The sequence below is a fragment of the Electrophorus electricus genome, chromosome 1 (genome assembly GCF_013358815.1).
Source record: "Electrophorus electricus isolate fEleEle1 chromosome 1, fEleEle1.pri, whole genome shotgun sequence".
In the NCBI taxonomy this organism is placed as follows: Eukaryota; Metazoa; Chordata; class Actinopteri; order Gymnotiformes; family Gymnotidae; genus Electrophorus; species Electrophorus electricus.
In genome coordinates this window covers 12,140,267-12,159,767 of record NC_049535.1, presented here as the reverse complement: position 1 = coordinate 12,159,767, position 19,501 = coordinate 12,140,267, and the positions used below count along the sequence as shown (strand labels likewise).

Below are 19,501 nucleotides of genomic sequence, written 5' to 3'. Positions count from 1 at the left end.
TTAAGAAATACCACCATAAGCCATTTTATATATATAAAAGCCATTTATTACAAGGACTCCAAACCAAACAGCTGTAGCAGCTCATATGATAATCATGGACTCGGAGGGGTCTGATGCCTGCTGCGCTATTCGTCCTGAATTTGACCTTCCCGCGTAATAAATAAGAGCAAGATACCCCAAGTGCAGAAGGGAAAACTGCGAATCACTTGAGGCATCTGTCAGTAAGAAAAGGCACGGTGCCGCGCTCACACACTAATACTGGCATAAAGTCTTTACTGTTCTGACATTTACATGTGCTGGCGACCAGTCAGTCTACAGGCTCAGCCTGTTCGCTCGTTTTCCTCGCGCTACAATGCTGTATTACCAAATGGCTTGCGCAGGCCAAGTCCACGGCGCGCGTATTTACAATCGTCAGAAACGTCCGCGTGGGTCTGTGCGTGTTAACTGGAGTGGAAACTCGACGATTCCGACTCTGTTGAGACAGAGGACATCCCGCACCGCTTTTTGGGCAGACTCTTCAGACTGGAGCCGCGGCCAGTCAAGAGCGCGTTGCGGGCGGACTTCTTGAACTTCACCCCGAGGAAGGCGTACAGTATCGGGTTGAGACAGCAGTGGAAGTACGCCAGCGCCTCCGTCCCGAAGATCCACTTCTCCAAGCCCTCCTCCAGCTCGCAGCTGTGCGGGATTATCTCCAGCGTCATCAGCGTGTCGATCAGGATCCCCCCGCAGTAAGGCAGCCAGCAGCCGAAGAAGCACACAATCAGCACCACGGTGGTCTTCAGCGCCTTGCGCTTCTGCGTGCCTTTGGAACCCCTCGACAGCTTGGAGATGATAATGCAGTAGCAGACAAGGATGACGAACCCAGGCAGCACGAAGCCCACCAGGATGTGCTGGAAACGGAACGCCACCATCCAGGCGACGTTGGACTCCGCCGGGTAGATCCGCTCGCACATGACGCGGGTGCCGAGGTCCACCGTCCTCGCGAATACCAGGTCGGGCACGGTGAGCAGCGCGGCGGGGAGCCACACGCCCACGTAGATGGCGCGCTCCGCCAGGAGTTTCCGTGGCGCCTGGCTGCTGGTGGCACGCACCACTGCGAGGTAGCGGTCCAGGCTGATGAAGGCGAGGATCAGCACGCTGCTGTACAGGTTCACCGTGTAGATCATATGCATCGCCACGCACATGAACCCGCCGAAGTACCAGTCGCTGGCCGCGTCCACAGCCCAGAAGGGCAGGGAGAGAACGAAAAGAAGGTCTGCGACTGAGAGGTGCAGTCGGTACTTGTCTGTCATGGTCCGGGATTTGTTCTGATATCCCATGATTAGCACCACGAGCCCGTTCCCAATGAAGCCCAAAAAAAATATGATTCCGTACACAGTGGGGAGAAAAATCTTCTGAAAGTCCTGGCTGACCTCGCGGTTGCAAGGAACCTCCAAGTCGATTCCAAGATCCGCCAATCCAGACTCTGAGATGTTTCCGTCATTTTCAATTATTATGTGCTGCAAAACAATTTTCAGAAACATGGTTACATCGCGAAGATGTTGAGGCATTCTCACAACGCGATACACACAAACAACAAATAAATCACGGTGACTTTTAAATATAATTAAAAGCAATCAAATGTGATACAAATGTGTAAAGTGGAACTTACTTCGTAATAAGACATCTTTAGAAAACTCCAAGTAAGAAGTACAAAGTAGGTGTGCAGGTGACTGCTGTCTTGCTGAGTTTTACAACTCGTAAACCCGCAGCACGCGCGGATGATTTAAATACACCTCGCGTCTGTAATAGCACGCCCTCTGACGCGCACAGCCGGAGCTCGCGATAAAGCCGACGCGTCTGTGCTCCTTCCAAAAACACTCTTTTCCTGTTTTCGAGTCAGACGCTATTATCTGAATGTGCAAATCTAAAATACATCAAATAAATACTTATCATTTAAACGCCATAAGTCATATACCCAATGCACCTAGACATATACCCTGCATTTCACTGCAGTTCATCGGTTTTTGTACATCAGCTATTACTCTTCCAGCCTAAGGGAGAGAAATGCAGTAAAAATCATGGCTGTTTTTTTTTTTTGTTTTATTTGTACATCGTATCCAGCAAAGGGGTCAAAGAGTATGAGGTTTTACGTGTCGGAATGGTGCTGGAATGCTTTATTCCAGAGCGCATACGCGCTGGAGATGGATATCTGTAGGCTGCGTGTTTGTCGTGACGTTAAATTCCAGTCGAAACGGCGGCACTTGGCCGTTCGGATCTCCGTTTGAAGGTAATGCAGCGGGACAAAGGGAAGAATCAGCGCGCACCGACCACGAACCTAAGCTCGGGAGATCGAGTGCACGACACGTGTGTGAATCCAGTAGCCGCGCACTCTGGGGTGGGTCTGTCTGCGGCTGTGTGAGAGAGAGAGTCCCGTGATTATTTTTACATTACCTAATGAAATGGCATGTATTCTTCTTTAGTCTAGTTAATCCATAATGGTTGTAAATGGTGCCATCTGAAGAGATGGCTCTAAAACTGAAAAGGGATCCCCTTCTCTCCTTTATCAGCCCTCTCACACACATTGTATGATAATCCTCAGTGGTGTGTGTTTTTTAGACACCCATTGTAAGAACTGTGTGTGTGGGTGTGTGTGTGTGTGTGTGTGTGTGTGTGTGGGTGGGGGTGAGTGTGTGTGAGTGCGCGCGTTTGTGTGTGTGTGTGTGTGTATGTGTGTGCATTTGTGTGTGAATGGGCTAAAGGACCCTTTTTCATGCTAAGGGTTTTCTGAAAGGTGCTAATGTGTTAAGATGCAGATACGTTCAGAATCAAGATGACTGTTCATCACCAGTTTTGGCTCACACCAACAAACAACAGAAAAGAGGATTTTTAAAATACTATTCTGATTTAGTATTAGAATATTCTAATATATAAACCCATTAAAACTGACATTAGTATATTTTGGAGGCAGGGGGGGGGGGTATAACCTACAGCACTGGTAATGGACAATAAAAAGAATCCCAACAGCAATAATCACACACACATGGATGGAACTCCAGCACAGATCAAAAACAGAAATGACAGCATTCTCTGTTACAATAACAGCGGAGTTTCCTCAACCAAAGCCTTGTTGAACAACTGCCTAAACGGCAACCACGAAATCTGAACAGAGCTGTGACTCATGGTTGATTCTCCTAAGGTATATGTGGTATATGTGTGAGTGTGTGTGTGTGAGAGAGAGAGAAAGAGAGAGAACTTGTGTATGCTCTTAGAGGAACGCATGGACCACTGACAGTTTCATCAATTCCAGTTGGTGCCTTAACCTTCTAATAAGCCAGTGGTGCTACTCAGACAGCACCAGATGCTGCCCAAAGAACATGAGGGCAGGCCATTCATCTTGTGGACAAAGTGTGTGTGCGCGTGTGTGTGTTCACTCCTCCGGGTGAAACATGAGTTTCACCTACTGCCTTCACGGCAAAGGTTGTCACAGAGATCACCCTCTCAAGATGTCAAGGCAATAAGGTCACTGGGGTGAGTGTGTGTGTGTGTGTGTGTGTGTGTGTGTGTGTGAGTGTGTGAAGGCTAGAGAGAGAGAGAGAGAGAAAGAGAGAGAGAGAGAGAGAGAGAGAGAGAGAGAGAGAGAGAGAGAGAGAGAGAGCTGCTAGCACTCCTAGCACTAACACTCCTGATACAATTCCATATGCCATTGTATACTACACACAATGCAGTCGAACACTCAACTATGTCCTGGACTTTCTGCTTTAACAGAATGTAAACATGAAAATCTAACTTGGCTTCATCTGTTACCCACCGGACAAACCACAGCAGTTAACGGTCATAACAACCAGATCAGATTTCAGAAGATCTGTGGAGTGTATCGTTAACTATCTTCTCTCAATAAACATCCATACTGCAGTTTGTACTTGTGTGTCTTCATGCATTTGTGTGTGTGTAGGCAGATAAAAGCCAACCAGTGGAGCCAAAGTCAAAGTCACTGTCTGGGCCTTAGTGTGAGAGAGAGAGAGAGAGAGAGAGCGAGAGAGAGAGAGAGAGAGAGAGAGAGAGAGAGAGAGAGAGAGAGGGCATTAAAAGCCTGGTGTCTGGGTGTACTGATTGTCAGCAGCTGGGAAGGCCAGGGAGAAGGTGCTGTCGGTTTGACCACACACAGTTGCAGCGAGATGTCCCGACTCGCATACTTACGCAAGTAAATAAAGGAAAAGACAACAAATAAAGAGCATGATTCAGGGAAATTCCCAGTATGCACTACTGCATACTACTCCCAGTACTTTACTCCCAGTGCACACTACTGCATACTACTCCCAGTACTTTACTCCCAGTACACACTACTGCATACTACTCCCAGTACTTTACTCCCAGTACACACTACTGCATACTACTCCCAGTACTTTACTCCCAGTACACACTACAACATACTACTCCCAGTACTTTACTCCCAGTACACACTACTGCATACTACTCCCAGTAATTTACTCCCAGTACACACTACTGCATACTACTCCCAGTACTTTACTCCCAGTACACAGTACAACATACTAATCCCAGTACACACTACTGCATACTACTCCCAGTAATTTACTCCCAGTACATACTACTGCATACTACTCCCAGTACTTTACTCCCAGTACACACTACTGCATACTACTCCCAGTACTTTACTCCCAGTACAAACTACAACATACTACTCCCAGTACTTTACTCCCAGTACACACAAATGCATACTACTCCCAGTACTTTACTCCCAGTACACACTACTGCATACTACTCCCAGTACTTTACTCCCAGTACAAACTACAACATACTACTCCCAGTACTTTACTCCCAGTACACACAAATGCATACTACTCCCAGTACTTTACTCCCAGTACACACTACTGCATACTACTCCCAGTACTTTACTCCCAGTACACACTACTGCATACTACTCCCAGTACTTTACTCCCAGTACTTTACTCCCAGTACACACAAATGCATACTACTCCCAGTACTTTACTCCCAGTACACACTAGTGCATACTACTCCCAGTCTGCATAAAAAACAGTCGCCTCTTAGTTGCAACATCGACTCTTAGTTGCAACTCCGTGTCCATAAAACATAAGGTATATTTCTCTAACATATCTTCCAAGGATAGATGGACATGACAGACATAATGGATGTGTTTGGGGGGTTGTTTGAGGACAGTGAGGTCCAGCGCTCCATGGGTGATGCTGGATGTGTTTGGGGGGTTGTTTGAGGACAGTGAGGTCCAGCGCTCCACGGGTGATGCTGGATGTGTCTGGGGGGTTGTTTGAGGACAGTGAGGTCCAGCGCTCCACAGGTGATTCTGGGTGTGTTTAGGGGGTTGTTTGAGGACAGTGAGGTCCAGCGCTCCACAGGTGATGCTGGATGTGTTTAGGGGGTTGTTTGAGGACAGTGAGGTCCAGCGCTCCACGGGTGATTCTGGGTGTGTTTAGGGGGTTGTTTGAGGACAGTGAGGTCCAGCGCTCCACGGGTGATTCTGGGTGTGTTTAGGGGGTTGTTTGATGACAGTGAGGTCCAGCGCTCCATGGGTGATTCTGGGTGTGTTTAGGGGGTTGTTTGAGGACAGTGAGATCCAGCGCTCCATGGGTGATTCTGGATGTGTTTAAGGGGTTGTTTGAGGACAGTGAGATCCAGCGCTCCACGGGTGATTCTGGATGTGTTTAAGGGGTTGTTTGAGGACAGTGAGGTCCAGCGCTCCACGGGTGATTCTGGGTGTGTTTAGGGGGTTGTTTGAGGACAGTGAGCTCCAGCGCTCCACGGGTGATTCTGGGTGTGTTTAGGGGGTTGTTTGAGGACAGTGAGGTCCAGCGCTCCACGGGTGACTCACTGGTCTCTCCTCTCTTTTTTTTCCTCTAACATTCAGACTGTGGTTTTATTTGCTGAGCAATCATTCATTCTGAGGTCTATGTGCTGTGTTTGTGTATGTGTGTGAGTGTATGACATCTTCAGTACAGTTATGCTATTTAGTTAGTGTTTATGTATATATATATGAGTGTGTGTGTGTGTGTGTGTGTGTGTGTGTGTGTGTGTGTGTGTGTGTGTGTGCCTTACATGGAGCCCAAGCTCATGTAAAAGTATAGCTTTAGGGGATTCAGAAAACACACAGACACACTCAAACGCACACAAACACGCGCACACACACACACACACACACACACACACACACACACACACAGAGGCCCTTAAGGAGAAGGGCAGAGGGACTCTGATAAGGATACAATAGGTGTGATGGGACCAGATAAGGACCACAGACTGTTTGAAAGCGAGGTCAGTGGACCATCTGAATTTGTCTCTCCGTCTATGTGTGTTTGTGTGTGTGTGTGTGTGTGAGTGTGTATGTGTGAGTGTGTGCATGTGTGTCTGTGTGTGTGAGTGTGTGTAAATGTAATGAAACCTGAATACTAGTTAGACACTGGTACCTGAGTACGGTGGCACCCAGGAGGTCAGTCATGTCCGCTATTACTCAGAGTCCAAGGTCATCTCAGTAATGAAGCTCCCCAGCCCATAGAGAAGCGTTCCACATCACCTCTGACCTTCCCCACATTCTGCTTAAACACCAGCAGTGTTGGAGCAACACTCAGAGTCTGTGTCACTAAACATGCCACACACTTTTGTTCTGAGACTGATCTAAGTGATCTTGTGCACCCTCAGTCTTAATGAAAACTGATGAAACTGGTTTACCTGGTAACTAAACGCATTAACAAACATGAACGGCTGCTTTTTTTCTGGTTTGATTACTCATTCAGCCTCTCACTGTCGGCCTTTAATGTCATTATGTCAGAACTCACCTGATTAAATCCTAATTTGATCTTGTCAATTGTCATTAGCTGTTCTCAAACACCAAAATTCCCTTTGTAATTCATTCCTACTTATATTTCCCGTTATGTAATCAATTATGCAATCATCATTTCAAAGTGACAGCATTTTCAAGTGCCTCCTTTGGTTGTTAGGACTTTAGGACGTATAAACTCAACTCATGGGATTATGTTTAAGGGCCTCCTAGAGCTATGTGAACTCAGGAAGTGTAAGCGTAGCTCCTGTTAGTTGTGCTATTTATTTGTGCTATTATATAATCACACGTACATCATTACCGCATGATTCCAAGTTCCGTGCTTTGGCTTTTATGCGTGTGCACGTTTAGGAACACACGTGTGTGCGCTCTTCTGCGCGTGTGCACAAGTGGGAGCGCACGGGCGTGAGGTCCGGGGGCCGTCTGCGTAGCCGGAGGGCATATGCGTCTTCAGAACGGACTCGGTGCCTTGAAGTCTGTACGGAGGCTGCTGACGTCCCAGCCTGTGGGCGGCTTAGTGCCTCCGGACGTGGAGAGAGGAGGTGCAGGAGAAAAGGGGAGAGCAAACACCCCCTCCGTAACCACGAGCCTGCTTTCATCTCCACTCCCCACCCTGCTCATCAAGACCTCAGGTTAAACATCAATATGTCTAACATGGGGCATACAGAGAGGGAGGGAGGGAGAAGAGAGGAGAGGAGGGAGGGAGAGAAATAGAGAGAGTAAGAAAGAGTGAGAGAAACTGGGAAATTGATGTGGATTTGAGTCACAGGCTAAAACAATGGTCTAACACTGGAATTTGTTTCTTCTTTTTATCCATGTAACTGTGTGTGTATTTGTATGTTTGTGTGCATGATTGTGTGCGTAAGTATGTGTGTGTGTGTGTGTGTGTGTGTGTGTGGGGCGGGGGTCAGGGCTCTGGGCTTTTTTTTCTTGCTTTTGTCTGCTGGCTGAAATGTGACCCCGCTGGGATAGAATGGCCTACGGTAGGTGCAGCGCTCTGGCTGGATTAGCAGACCTGATCCCTGGGCTGATAGGGACACACCTTCCTCCCCGCATCCTCATCTCCTGTGTGTGTGTGTGTGTGTGTGTGTGTGTGTGTGTGTGTGTGTGTGTGAGAGAGAGAGTCAGTAATGGTCCTCCTCCCAACACAAACACACTAGTCCAGCGTGGGTAACTGCTGTTCAGAGGTGATGTGTTCAACTCATATCTGGGTAGGAAAGATCTGTGGCTTCAACATAATGATCCTCCCATAATGGACAATACTAAAAGGGCCTCTCCCTTTCAGAAACAGACAGTGTGTCTGGTAAAATCCTAACCGTTCAAGCTCTGTTCTCATTATCCCCCAAAATTTTGCACACAATTTCTCTGTCTAAGACAGCACAGCACTGTGGCTCACATTGGTCTACTACACACTGAAAGCACTGTAAGAGAAAAAGAGCATCATGTAAAGACAGTGTGAAAGTCACAGAGATTCGGATGCGTCCTTGTTATAACGTTTCACTCACTGCATGAAGGAGGCTACAGCGAGTTGGCAAACCGGGGGTGAGATTAGTGAGACAGAAGGAGGCCAACGTTTGAGACTAATCTGAGAAATGCATTGCTGCAGCAATATTTACAAAATCTGGAGGGTTTAACATGAGACAAAAATCTAAAGTCCTTAAATGGTGCTCCATAGAATGAAGCTAAAATGATGAAACAATGATGATAAAACAATGACTGCACATTCTTGTGGTTCTTACCCCCCCCCCCCACACACACACACACACACACACACACACACACACACACACACACACACACACTTTCTATTTAAACACTGCACTTAAAGCCACTGACCTAAAACTGATAACACCACGTTAATACTTTTAGGCTGTGGTTTTCAAAATGTTGTAGTGTCTGGCAGGATCGTTCTTTCATGATAGAGAACAACTGGGTTGCCAAGAGAAACTTTACATGGATACAGTGATAAACGCAGTAATTGCTCAGTGTAGAGACTAGAGATGTGTGTGAGCTGGAGCAAACCATACACACAGCAGACCACAGACTCAGACACACAAACAGCTCTTTGGGGTCCCCACCCATCAAATCAACAGTCTGTAACAAGTAACATCATGAGTTCATATAGTGTGTTGGTTGCAATAAATCATATATCCTTTAAACAAACGAACACGAAAAAACAAACCACAATTATGGCCACTTTGTTATACAGAAACATTTTAATATATGTCCACTTTAACACACTTATATTTTTGTATTTGGATAATTCATTAATTATCGTTATAATATTAAGTGTCAGATATGTTTTGGAGCCCTCCATAGTTTTAGGAATGAAATGTACACTGAAGTTCTCTCTGTATATTTACATGATTATTTTTTAAATAATAGTATATGGCATATGGGATTCTTATAGGCTTTCACAAAGATTTTGCGTATGGGTGTGTCATCGTCTTTTAAGCCCAAGCTTGAGAGAAATCTCTGCGCGCATGTCTGAGCGCGTTCCTCTCCGTTTCAGTTGCTAACGGTTCTTTTGCCGCAAAATGGACTGGCATTACTCTAGTGCTTTGTCAAGCATCACTTGAACGCAAATGCAGGAGCCGGACTGACAGAGACAGAGAGACGGGCCTTGCGGTGGGAGGCTAACGTTTGACTCATGGGGTGTGGTTGTCTGCACGCGTGTGGCGTGTTTTTTGGGCATACGTGATTGTCAAATCACTTTCCCTCTGGTAACTAAGGCTTCTGAGTGAAACCACTATCTCCTAGACTTCTAAAGAGCACGTCTATGTCACACACTTTGACTATTTTTTATGCTCCTACTCAGAGAACTCATTTTGTAACTTAAGGGAAGAAGGCGTATAATTTGCTATCAATCTTTGTACAGTGATCTTAAGGTATGAGGACAATGGCGAGGACTATAGTAGGAGATTCCCCTATAGTAGGCATAACAAGAAGAGCAAATTAACTGTGAGAGGACTGTCAGATGTTTGTATTACAAGGAAAAGACATGCAGACGGGTGCTAGCCGAACTTAATATTTGTTTGTTCAAATAGTTCTGGTGGAGGGTGAATACAAAATTGGGGGAACTATTATTTGAAATAGGTAAACATATTTTATAGTGCTGGGCTAGGTATGCAACAAACTCTCACAAACTAATTTGCTGATTCTATGCCTCCAACAGCGATACGGGTGACTTCACCACGCTTGCAGCGCCACCTAGCGGAAGGCAAACGTTACTGCGCATGTATAATTTTAGAACTCTGCTGCTAAAGAATATTTTCGACGTAAAAAGTGACATTTCTCTTTACTTTGACCATTTAACGGTAGGGGGTTGTTTTTAATAAGAACGACGATTTTCTTTCTGCACATCTGAGTCGATTGTCCCTTGTATTCTGGGCGCAGCCTCGCTCTCTCAGGCGTTGCAGGAGTGACGTGCGTGCGATCCCCGCATCCTGCTTCTCGCGCCGGCGCGTGTAAGGAAATAACAGGCTGGGCTGCGATCGTTGTCCGTGCATGCGATCAGCACTTTGATTAGCGCGACGCGGGAAAGAGTAAGAGCTGTACTTTTGTCGGGGGGGGGCGAAAAAGGGGAGCTTGTTGAATTGCTTCTTGAAACGGGGTCGGCGAGTTCGTGTTTGATCCTGCGACTAAAGAGACGTGGCGTACGCGAGCTGATTTACCTCGGTAGGTTAGCTCGCGACCTGCACGCTCACCTAGAGGCAATTTTTCAGTCGTCTCTCACTTTACGATCGTTTTAAATCTAAATGCACAGTGCAACGCATTAGTAACAGTCTCCTAACCGGACAGAGGGAGCTGCCTGTCGCTACACTGTAAGCTTCAGAAACCATTACGAGTCACTTTCAGCAGGGTGTGATGTAACGATTATTGTCGCGGAAACGTTTTCTTTTTCTGCACACCAAAATCCATGTAATGCACCGCTCGTGCTGCGTACGACCGGTCAAATGCAGAGTAAAAAAAATCGGTTTTGTTTCGTGGGCCAAAAGGCGTTTCTGTGGTTTTGTAAAGTGCCTACAGCAGCCCAAGGCAGGTGGCCCAAAATGGCCCTTCTCTCGTCGCCGAGTCTTACGGGACGTGCGACTCTAATTCGAATGATTGCCCGCATCTCCAGGGGTTATGTGGATTATGTAGATGATGTGGATGGTCGTCACTGAACACTCACTCTGTCGGGCTACCTCCACAGCTGGTAGCTTTTTGGCAACCTGCAACAGCTGTAAAAACGACTTGGGCGGGGGGATATCGCCATTTTAAAAGGCGTATTGCTTTTTAAAAAGACAATAATATGTCGGATTATAATATTAAACTATAACCGACCACACAGGGCTGTGGGGCTGATGTTTTTTCTGTTTTTTTCCCGCAGTTATTTTAGTGTTGGCTGAATGCAACTGCTCGATTTCAAGGAGTCCGTACTGAGCGCTTGGTTACTTCATATGTTTCATCGTTATACATATTATATACGAGAGAATGAGCGAATATACATAACCTATATGTACTGATACTTTTGACTTGTTTTCAGGACTGAACAAGGAATCTAACGAGCATGGAAGGCTATGGGTAGGTGGCCCCTCCTTCATCTGTTACGTCCTCTCTGCCGTCCATGGCAATGATTACCCTTGGTTTTTGAATCCTCGTATTCCTTCCTGACGCCCTGGCAACTGTTGCCGGGGTGTTTCTCCTTCGTCCCGCCCGCCCCTTCCCGCAGGTTCTCCGGTGACCTGTTCGGTGGGCGGTCCGTTCTGGGCGAGGACCGCTCGGTTATGGCGCGCGTGCAGAAGAAGTTCTGGAAGACCAAGCAGGTCTTGATCAAGGCCACAGGGAAGAAGGAGGATGAGCACGTGGTGGCGTCCGACGCCGACCTGGACGCCAAGCTGGAGGTGAGGTGGACGCCGTGCTGATCGCTGATCTCAGGCCTGCTGGAGATGGCGTTTAGGCAGGGAGAAGGAGCAGGCTTGATCTTTGGCTTCTTCTGGATGTTTGCAAGGGTGCAGAAGGAAGAACGGAGTGAGAACGGGAGAGAGGGAGAGAAAATGAAGGGTCGTAACCATGAGCCGGTTCTCCACGGAGCGCCTCGTTCCCAGCGCGGTCTCCCTCTGTTTTCAGCATCATAGTCACGGAATCTAAAAAAGGCCTAGTATCTAGGCACGTATGTGTGTGTGTGTGTGGCTGTCTGCTCCCTGTCTCTCTGGACAGGGATATGGAGATGATGATGAGTGACTGATGGTGAGACGGACTCGAGGCAGGCCTCCTTCAGCGCTGGCGTGTGTGTTTGTGCACTGTTTCCAGACTCAGTGTTTCTGCAGCAGAGGGAACTGAGCTAAATGAGTGTGTTCTGAGTGAAGGAGGCCTGGGATCTGGTGGAGAGAAGGACCTACTGGGCTTCCGTAGATCTGCTAGATCACCCAGTAGATCGCTGTTATTTTAGTAGAGGCGGGGTGTGTGCATTTGCATGTGAGTGCGTGCATGTGTGCTCACTTGCCTTGGCACGTATGGGAGACGGCGTGAGAGAGGAAGACAGAACTGCTGAGAATGTTGGTGGTAAATGGCGTTTAGCCACTGAACCACAACTGTGGCCTCGGTTTCACTGACCTGGAGTCACCACTGGGGGTTTTACGCAGGCCGGTATTTTCTTTCAGCAAATCAAAGATGTGGTAGCTGGAATTTACCAGTGTCTGAGGAGGCCTTTTTCTCAAGTGTCTGGTCGATACCTCCCTCACTGTGCTCAGACTCCAGCTTTGTCCACACAGCTGCGTTCAGTAGTCAGAAATGCTGCAGTTCAGCCCTCACAGGCCATGCAGTGTGGTAGTACCTGCTGTTTTGCCACCTTTTACAAAGGGAGTCATATATATATATATATATATATATATATAAAAATATGCGTAGTGTGAGTCTGAAGAGACTTGCTCAGTAACATGGACATGGCGTTCACCTGGCGAAGGTCAGAGCCTACATCACTCCCTAAAGCTCTGCGCTGAATCTTTTGGCAAGCGTTAAGCTGTGCCAGCCCCCCACCACGTCCGCTCCGTCTGCCGTGAGTGAGGTACGGCGTGTTCCCGGGCTCTGGCGAGAGAGAGAGGGATTTTTTTTACCGCTGGCACCCTTTGTGCTTGTGTTACTGGAGAAGGGCCCACTGTTTAAAGACGACTGTCACAACCTTCATGACTCATTTATGCCAGCCATGCTACTGTCAGAGTTGAATTTCATTTCGTAAGACACACACACACGCATGCAAACACACACACATACACTTAACTGTACCTTTAAGTGGATTGTAAATGATTGGTCACTATAACGACAGGCAAGGCTGATTTTTAAAATATCATTTTACCATGTGTCTTTTTTTTTTTTTTTTTTGAAAAGAGTGTGTGTGTGTGTGTGCGTGCGAGCGCACACACACATATGAGTAAGTCATAAGATAAATGTTCAGTGGAAGAATACACGAAGCAGGAGAAGGATGAAATATGTCCAAAAATGTGTTCTGTTTTATTGGCTGTGCATGTGAGCGTGCAGTCCCATTCTGTGTTTTTTGGAGTCTCTTTGCTCTTGCAGGTTTAATTGTCCATTTATGGTGTGTAATAAAGCGTCTTGAAACAGAGATAAATTCACGTTACAGTATTAGTGCCATGGGTCTGAATAGGTGCATCAAATCAGTTGTGGGGGTGTGTGGAGGTGTGTGGGGGTGTGTGGGTGAATGAGGGTGCAAGAGAGAGATGCTCAATATCATTCCTTTTGTCCTTTCTGCAGTTTTTTCGCTCGATACAGACAACATGCACAGAGCTACTGAAAGTGATAGAGAAATACCAGCAAAGGATCACACGTGAGTGCATGTTCTCACACGTGAGTGCATATTCTCGCAGATGACAGAACTGTTAGCTTGGAGTTATTAGTCAGAAAAAAATTCTATTATTTTGTTACCAAAACTTTCAATAGGAACACTTAGAGGAAACATATATAGCTTTAGTTTTCTTAGATTGACACTTTATTACTATAACATTTATTGTTTTTGAGAAATATTAACCCTTACGTGCAGGCCTGTCTCACGTGAGAGAGTTGTTGACCCCGCGTGCAGGCCTGTCTCACGTGAGGGTATTGACCCCCGCGTGCAGGCCTGTCTCACGTGCGAGTGTTGACCCCGCGTGCAGGCCTGTCTCACGTGCGAGTGTTGACCCCGCGTGCAGGCCTGTCTCACGTGCGAGTGTTGACCCCGCGTGCAGGCCTGTCTCACGTGAGAGTGTTGACCCCGCAGGTCTGTCTCAGGAGGAGAACGAGTTGGGCCTCTTCCTGCGCTTTCAGGCTGAGCAGGACAGAACGAAAGCTGGTAGCATGATGGAAGCCACCAGCAAGGCCCTCTGCAGCTCTGCCAAGCAGCGGTACTCACACACACACTCGCACACACACACTCGCGCACACACACACTCGCACTCTAAACACTAACTTAACAGATTTCAAACTAAGTCAACATAATATGGAATAAACACTATATTACAATTAAATTGCTACATACTGCAATTATAACATGGCTTGCAGTATATTAAAATACCCTGGTGAATATTTAATGTGACACGGTTAAAGTCCTTTTGGCCTGAGATGATGCGCGTTTGTTGGAGAATGTACCTGCTGTGATTTCATTCAGTCACACTCACCTGGGACGTCTGACGTTGGCAGCACGTTCACATTGTGCACTAAACTGCGTTTTGATTCAAGGACTCGTCTGCTTCTTTCCTTCCACAATATCAGTATCGCAAAATTCTATATCACGATAATGACCGACAGGCGATGTATTGTCCAGCCCTTCAAGGAGCATGGCACTGACACAGTGTTGGTTTTACTCTGCTCCTGCCACACCTCCGCAGACTGGCCCTGTGCCCCCCACTGCAGCGATTGGAGCAGGAGGTGGAGACGTTCCGGCGGCGGGCCATAGCCGACACGCTGCTGACGGTGGGCCGCATGGAGAAGGCGCGCACCGAGTACCGTGGCGCCCTCCTCTGGATGAAGGATGTCTCTCAGGAGCTGGACCCCGACACCTACAAGCAGCTGGAGAAGTTCCGCAAGGTCTGAGAGTGCGCGCGCGAGCACACACACGCACACACAGGTCAGAGATGAGAAGGGCAGGACGCGAGGAGTGAGGTGGATCGCGATTGGCTACGTGAGTCATGCTCGGGCTGTTTAGGCGTTTCACAAGAGTACATGTACCAGCCAGTTAGAAACATGGACATTCTTACCAGCTAATTAGAAACTGCATTGCACACACACACACACACACACACACACACACTCTTGCCGTCTCATTAGTTACACCTCAGCTGTGTGTGTTTTATGTACAGTAACCAGCTGGCACACTTTAGAGTCCCGCCCCTTATTTTCCACCATTGGTTAGTTTCCGACCACAGGTTTACAACACTGATATGGTAGCGACGTGGTTCTAGTCGCTCCCAGCTTATCAGGCCCAGCTGTGTTGCTGGTGGCACTGGTGTCCGGCCTCTATCCAGAAATATCCGGACGTCATGGGTCCTGTGGTGGAATACCTAGCACTGGTGTGGCGCTTGAGGACAGCGAGCAGTGGGATTGCTATGGTTACTGATTAAGGGTGGGAAGGTCTTTATTCTTCAGTAGGGTCCTGTGTGTGTGTATGTGTGTGTGTGTGTGTGGAGTGGGGGGCTGGTTTCATTCCCACTCTGGTCTGGACATGTACAAAGGAAACAGTAACTGAACTCTGCTGTCACCCTAATCATGCGGACAGATAGATACACACACATTCTTTCCAAAACACTTTAGAGCTGGCTGACGCACACAGAGTTTTGTGTGTGTGTGTGTGTGTAAGAGCGAGAGTGAGCAGTCGTGAGTTCATCCCATATGTGTTGATGTTCTGATTAAAGAATAAAATAAGGATTTCTTCTACTTTTATGAAAGTGAACCGAACAAGTGAATAAGCTCAGCAATGATGGTAATTTTAGTTGTTTATTAATATGGTAAAAAGGAACTAAGGCATGTTTAAATTATTTCAGATACATATTTACTTCTGATCCACGTTTACTGCAGGTGCGAATAAAGTTTGAAGTATGGACATTGAGACTGGGAGACTTTTGATGCGTGTGTGTAGGTTCAGGCGCAGGTGAGGGGGACTAAGGTGCACTTTGATAAGCTGAAGAATGACGTGTGTCAGAAAGTGGACATGCTGGGGGCCAGCCGCTGCAACATGCTGTCTCACTCCCTCTGTGCCTACCAGGTACCTCACTTTTCCATTTTTATTTTCATCTCTCTCTCTTTCTCACCCCCCCAAATGCCCCTTTCTGTTTTCCATCCATTTCAGTGGTACAGTGGTAGCTCAGTGGTTCAGGTACTGGACTTGTAATCGGAAGGTTACCAGGTCAAGTCCCACCACTGCCAGGTTGCCACTGTTGGGCCCCTAAACAAGACCCTTAACCCTCAATTACTCAGAATTCTAAGTTGCTTTGGATAAAAGCGTCATCTAAATCCCGTAAATGTGCCCTACTCATAGGTTTGTTTGTTTTTGTTTTTTTTTAAAAAAAAAAACACTTTTTATACAGTAGTTGTCTGTGTTTATACTGTGTGTGTGTGTGTGTGTGTGTGTGTGTGTGTGTGCTGCATGTTCTTTGTAGACTACGCTACTACAGTTCTGGGAGAAAACTGCACATGTCATGTCTGCTATCCATGAGGCCTTCAGAGGATACGTACCCTACCATTTCACTACCCTGAAGGTGTGTGTGAGCTTGCCTGTGACGCACACACATCATGACTCAACATGAGATGTTTATATGTTGTATAAAGTTCAGTGGCTAATGCTTGTTTGTGGTCTCCAAAAACTTGAGAACTGTCTCACTATCTCCAAAACTGTCTCACTATCTCCAAAACCATCTGACTCTGTGGGTTAGGAGCTAAGGGACCCACTGGAGCAGCTACCAGAGGAAGACCCAGAGGACAGAAAGGACAAAGATAAACATACTAATCTAGACGAGTAAGTGCACACGTGTGTGTGTGTGTGTGTGTGTGTGTGTGTGTGTGTGTGTGTGTGTACACACACACACACACACACGCACACTATCAGCTGTGTGGTGATATGCAAACCTACTGGGCAGTGAGGAAGTGTTGCGCTGTCTTTATCAGTGTGAAGGGCAGAATGTGGTTTGCGGGCCAATGAATCAAAAGTTTGTTTGTTTTTTTTATCTCTCCTCAGTCTCGTATCACTGGAGGAGGAGAGAGGACTGCCCGCCCCTGAAAGCGGTATGTACCAATCAGAACGCTGCCCTTCCACTACTGCTGCCAATGAAAGTTGTCCAGCTCTTTCTACAGGTGTGATGAAATGTGCTCCCTCCGCAGCTCCGGGCCAGACCGCCGATGGTCAGAGCGGAGAATCTGGGGGCTCTTTATACAACAGCTTGGGGTCAGGTGAGTGTGGAATAGAACAAATGTAATGAGCCAATCAGCACGCAGTCTGCAGGACAGAGTAGCTGTAGTGAGCCAATCAGCATGCAGCCTGCAGGATGGAGCAAATGTAATGAGCCAGTCAGCATGCAGCCTGCAGCAACGTGTGCATGGGCATGTATGTGTGGGCAATGCCACCAGCCAGCCACTCCAGCTCTGTGTGCTGTCAGACGTCACCAGAGCCTTTTCTAAGCTGGAGGTGTTGAATGAATGGTTGTTTAATGTTGTGTATCATTTTGTTTTGGGTTGTTTTTTTTTCTCTGCCCCAGCCATATTTGAGCTGTCAGGCCCTGTCTCTGAATTTGGCACAGATGACCTCTTTCTCATGACCCCTGACTCAACCCTGACCCCGGCCCCTGCCGTGACCCTGACCGTACCTATACCGCAGGCCAAAAGCTCCTTGGAGGCTACAGTGCCCCCTGCCGTCGGCCAGGGGAAGACACCAGAGGCCTTCCCCAGCTTGCAGCTCTCTGAGAATGGTATAAAGTCAGACCTGGCTGCCTCTTCTGCCAGCCCTTCCAGAACCTTCCTCGCACCTTCCTGAAGTGTGCCGTGTCCTGACCTGTCCTGACCTCTCCACATTTTGAGACTGAATCGCGTGCACTTCTCTGTGGTTGCTGAAACAGTGGCTGTAGCTTTCCTTACACGCTCAGGGGGTTGGTCCCACACACCTGACCTGCTTCACACCACCCACCTGTTTTCTCCTGCTTTCTCACTTTCTGCCCATCACACAACCTGCCAAGAGCCGCAGTCAGGTGCTGCTGACTCCGTTGCCCCTGGCAACCACTTCCTGCCGCCAGCACTGTCTGGATGAGGTGACTTTATGCAGACGTTTCCCTTCAGCTGTCTCTGCTCCGTGCCTGCTCACCAAGTCTCTTCACCTGGTTTATTACTTTACAGGCTCTACCTGGGTTAGAATATATGAACTAATAACATCACAACACTCTCTTTAAATTTTACTGTAATGTTTACAACACTCTTTAAATTTTACAGTATTACAGCACTCTCTTTACAGTTTACAGTAATATTAAAACATTCTCTTTACATAATAAAACATAGTCTTACAGTAATGTTTACAACACTCTCTTTAAATTTTACACTATTTGGCAAACACGCTTTTCCAAAGCAGCTAATTTATTTATCAGCAGTTTTCTTGAGATGGTGGTGGTGCTCTATGATGAGCTAAAGGCTCTCACACGCACACACACACACACACACACACTCACTCACTCACTCTCACTCTCTCTCTCTCTTCACCCCCCAGCTGGCAGGGACCTTCTCTCTGGTTTTGCCCTGCCGGCAGTTCTAGAGGAGGAGGAGGTCGAGGGGGCGGATCTGTCCTTTCTGCAGGACCTTTTGAGTCCCGGCACCGGCGGCGGGTCCGACGGCTTCAGCAGGGTGTGGCAGGACGCCTTCGGCAGTTTCGAGGCCCCCGCCCTCCCCCCCTCTACCGCTCAGACCCTCGCGCCCTGCAACCTGAGTGACAACTGCACCCCCTCTCAGCCCCCTAGCCTCACTGGGTTCCTGCCTTCACAACTCCTCGACCAGAATCTCAGCAGCACAGGTATTTCTCTCACGCTCGCGCGCACACACGCGCACAGTGTAATGTCGAGGCCCCACTTACGTGAGCTTTCACGCTTTCTCTTAATCAGGATGGGTGACTCCACCGATGTTTCAAGCCCCTCCCCTTCAAGCTCTGCCCACTGCTGGTCCAAGCCCAGCTGCCCAGAACATCAACAGGCCATCAGCTCATGGTGTGCATTCCTGCAAATAAACGAGTGATTGAGGGCTATTTTAATTCACAAACACCTGACATGAATATTTAATTGCATGCGTTCGTTGTCGTTCCCTTTGAACACCGCTCCTCCCTGTAGCTCCTCCTACAAGCAGCATCAGGGACATGTCTGCTTGGTTTAACCTTTTCGCTGACCTGGACCCACTCTCCAACCCCGACGCTATTGGACGGAGCAACGACGAACTCCTTAATGCCTGAGGTGAGAGTCTTGTTTTGAGATACAAGTTCACTCAGATTACATGGACTCGTAGGATCGCACATGGGACCAGGAAATCAGGTGACGTTTGACGTGGCAGGCTCGGTTTTTCATCTGTGTCGCGGAAGAGTGTGTTGCAGTGACGTGGCCCCTGCCTGCTTTAGGGACCTTTTTAAGGATCCTAACAGAAGAACACCTCTGACAAAATGTGTGTATGCTCACCGTGTTTGCACCTGATTTGCACCTGTCT

At 47.7% G+C, this 19,501-nt stretch overlaps 2 protein-coding genes across 8 annotated transcripts in view; one reads left to right on the top strand and one right to left on the bottom strand.

Moving 5' to 3' along the window:
• The window catches only part of ical1 (islet cell autoantigen 1-like), a 30,465-nt gene that overhangs the window by 7,534 nt on the left and 3,430 nt on the right, over positions 1-19,501 (top strand). The window contains exons 1-15 of one of the 7 annotated variants that reach the window (XM_035523482.1): positions 10,224-10,353; positions 11,337-11,374; positions 11,523-11,694; positions 13,562-13,634; positions 14,064-14,187; positions 14,671-14,869; positions 15,918-16,043; positions 16,438-16,536; positions 16,711-16,793; positions 17,013-17,059; positions 17,156-17,224; positions 17,530-17,739; positions 18,525-18,824; positions 18,913-19,014; positions 19,135-19,254. In XM_035523482.1, the coding sequence (XP_035379375.1) occupies positions 11,361-11,374; positions 11,523-11,694; positions 13,562-13,634; positions 14,064-14,187; positions 14,671-14,869; positions 15,918-16,043; positions 16,438-16,536; positions 16,711-16,793; positions 17,013-17,059; positions 17,156-17,224; positions 17,530-17,739; positions 18,525-18,824; positions 18,913-19,014; positions 19,135-19,253 (1,737 nt within the window). In that variant the 5' untranslated portion in view covers positions 10,224-10,353; positions 11,337-11,360 and the 3' untranslated portion in view covers position 19,254. The other 6 variants (XM_035523480.1, XM_035523483.1, XM_035523485.1 and 3 more) reach the window with 6 other exon arrangements.
• On the bottom strand, positions 24-1,728 carry cxcr4a (chemokine (C-X-C motif) receptor 4a). Its single transcript, XM_027018452.2, has 2 exons — positions 1,652-1,728; positions 24-1,499 (listed from the first exon to the last, which is right to left on the bottom strand). Exons 1-2 carry the CDS (start codon positions 1,664-1,666, stop codon positions 441-443), a joined length of 1,074 nt encoding a protein of 357 aa, XP_026874253.1. The 5' UTR covers positions 1,667-1,728; the 3' UTR covers positions 24-440.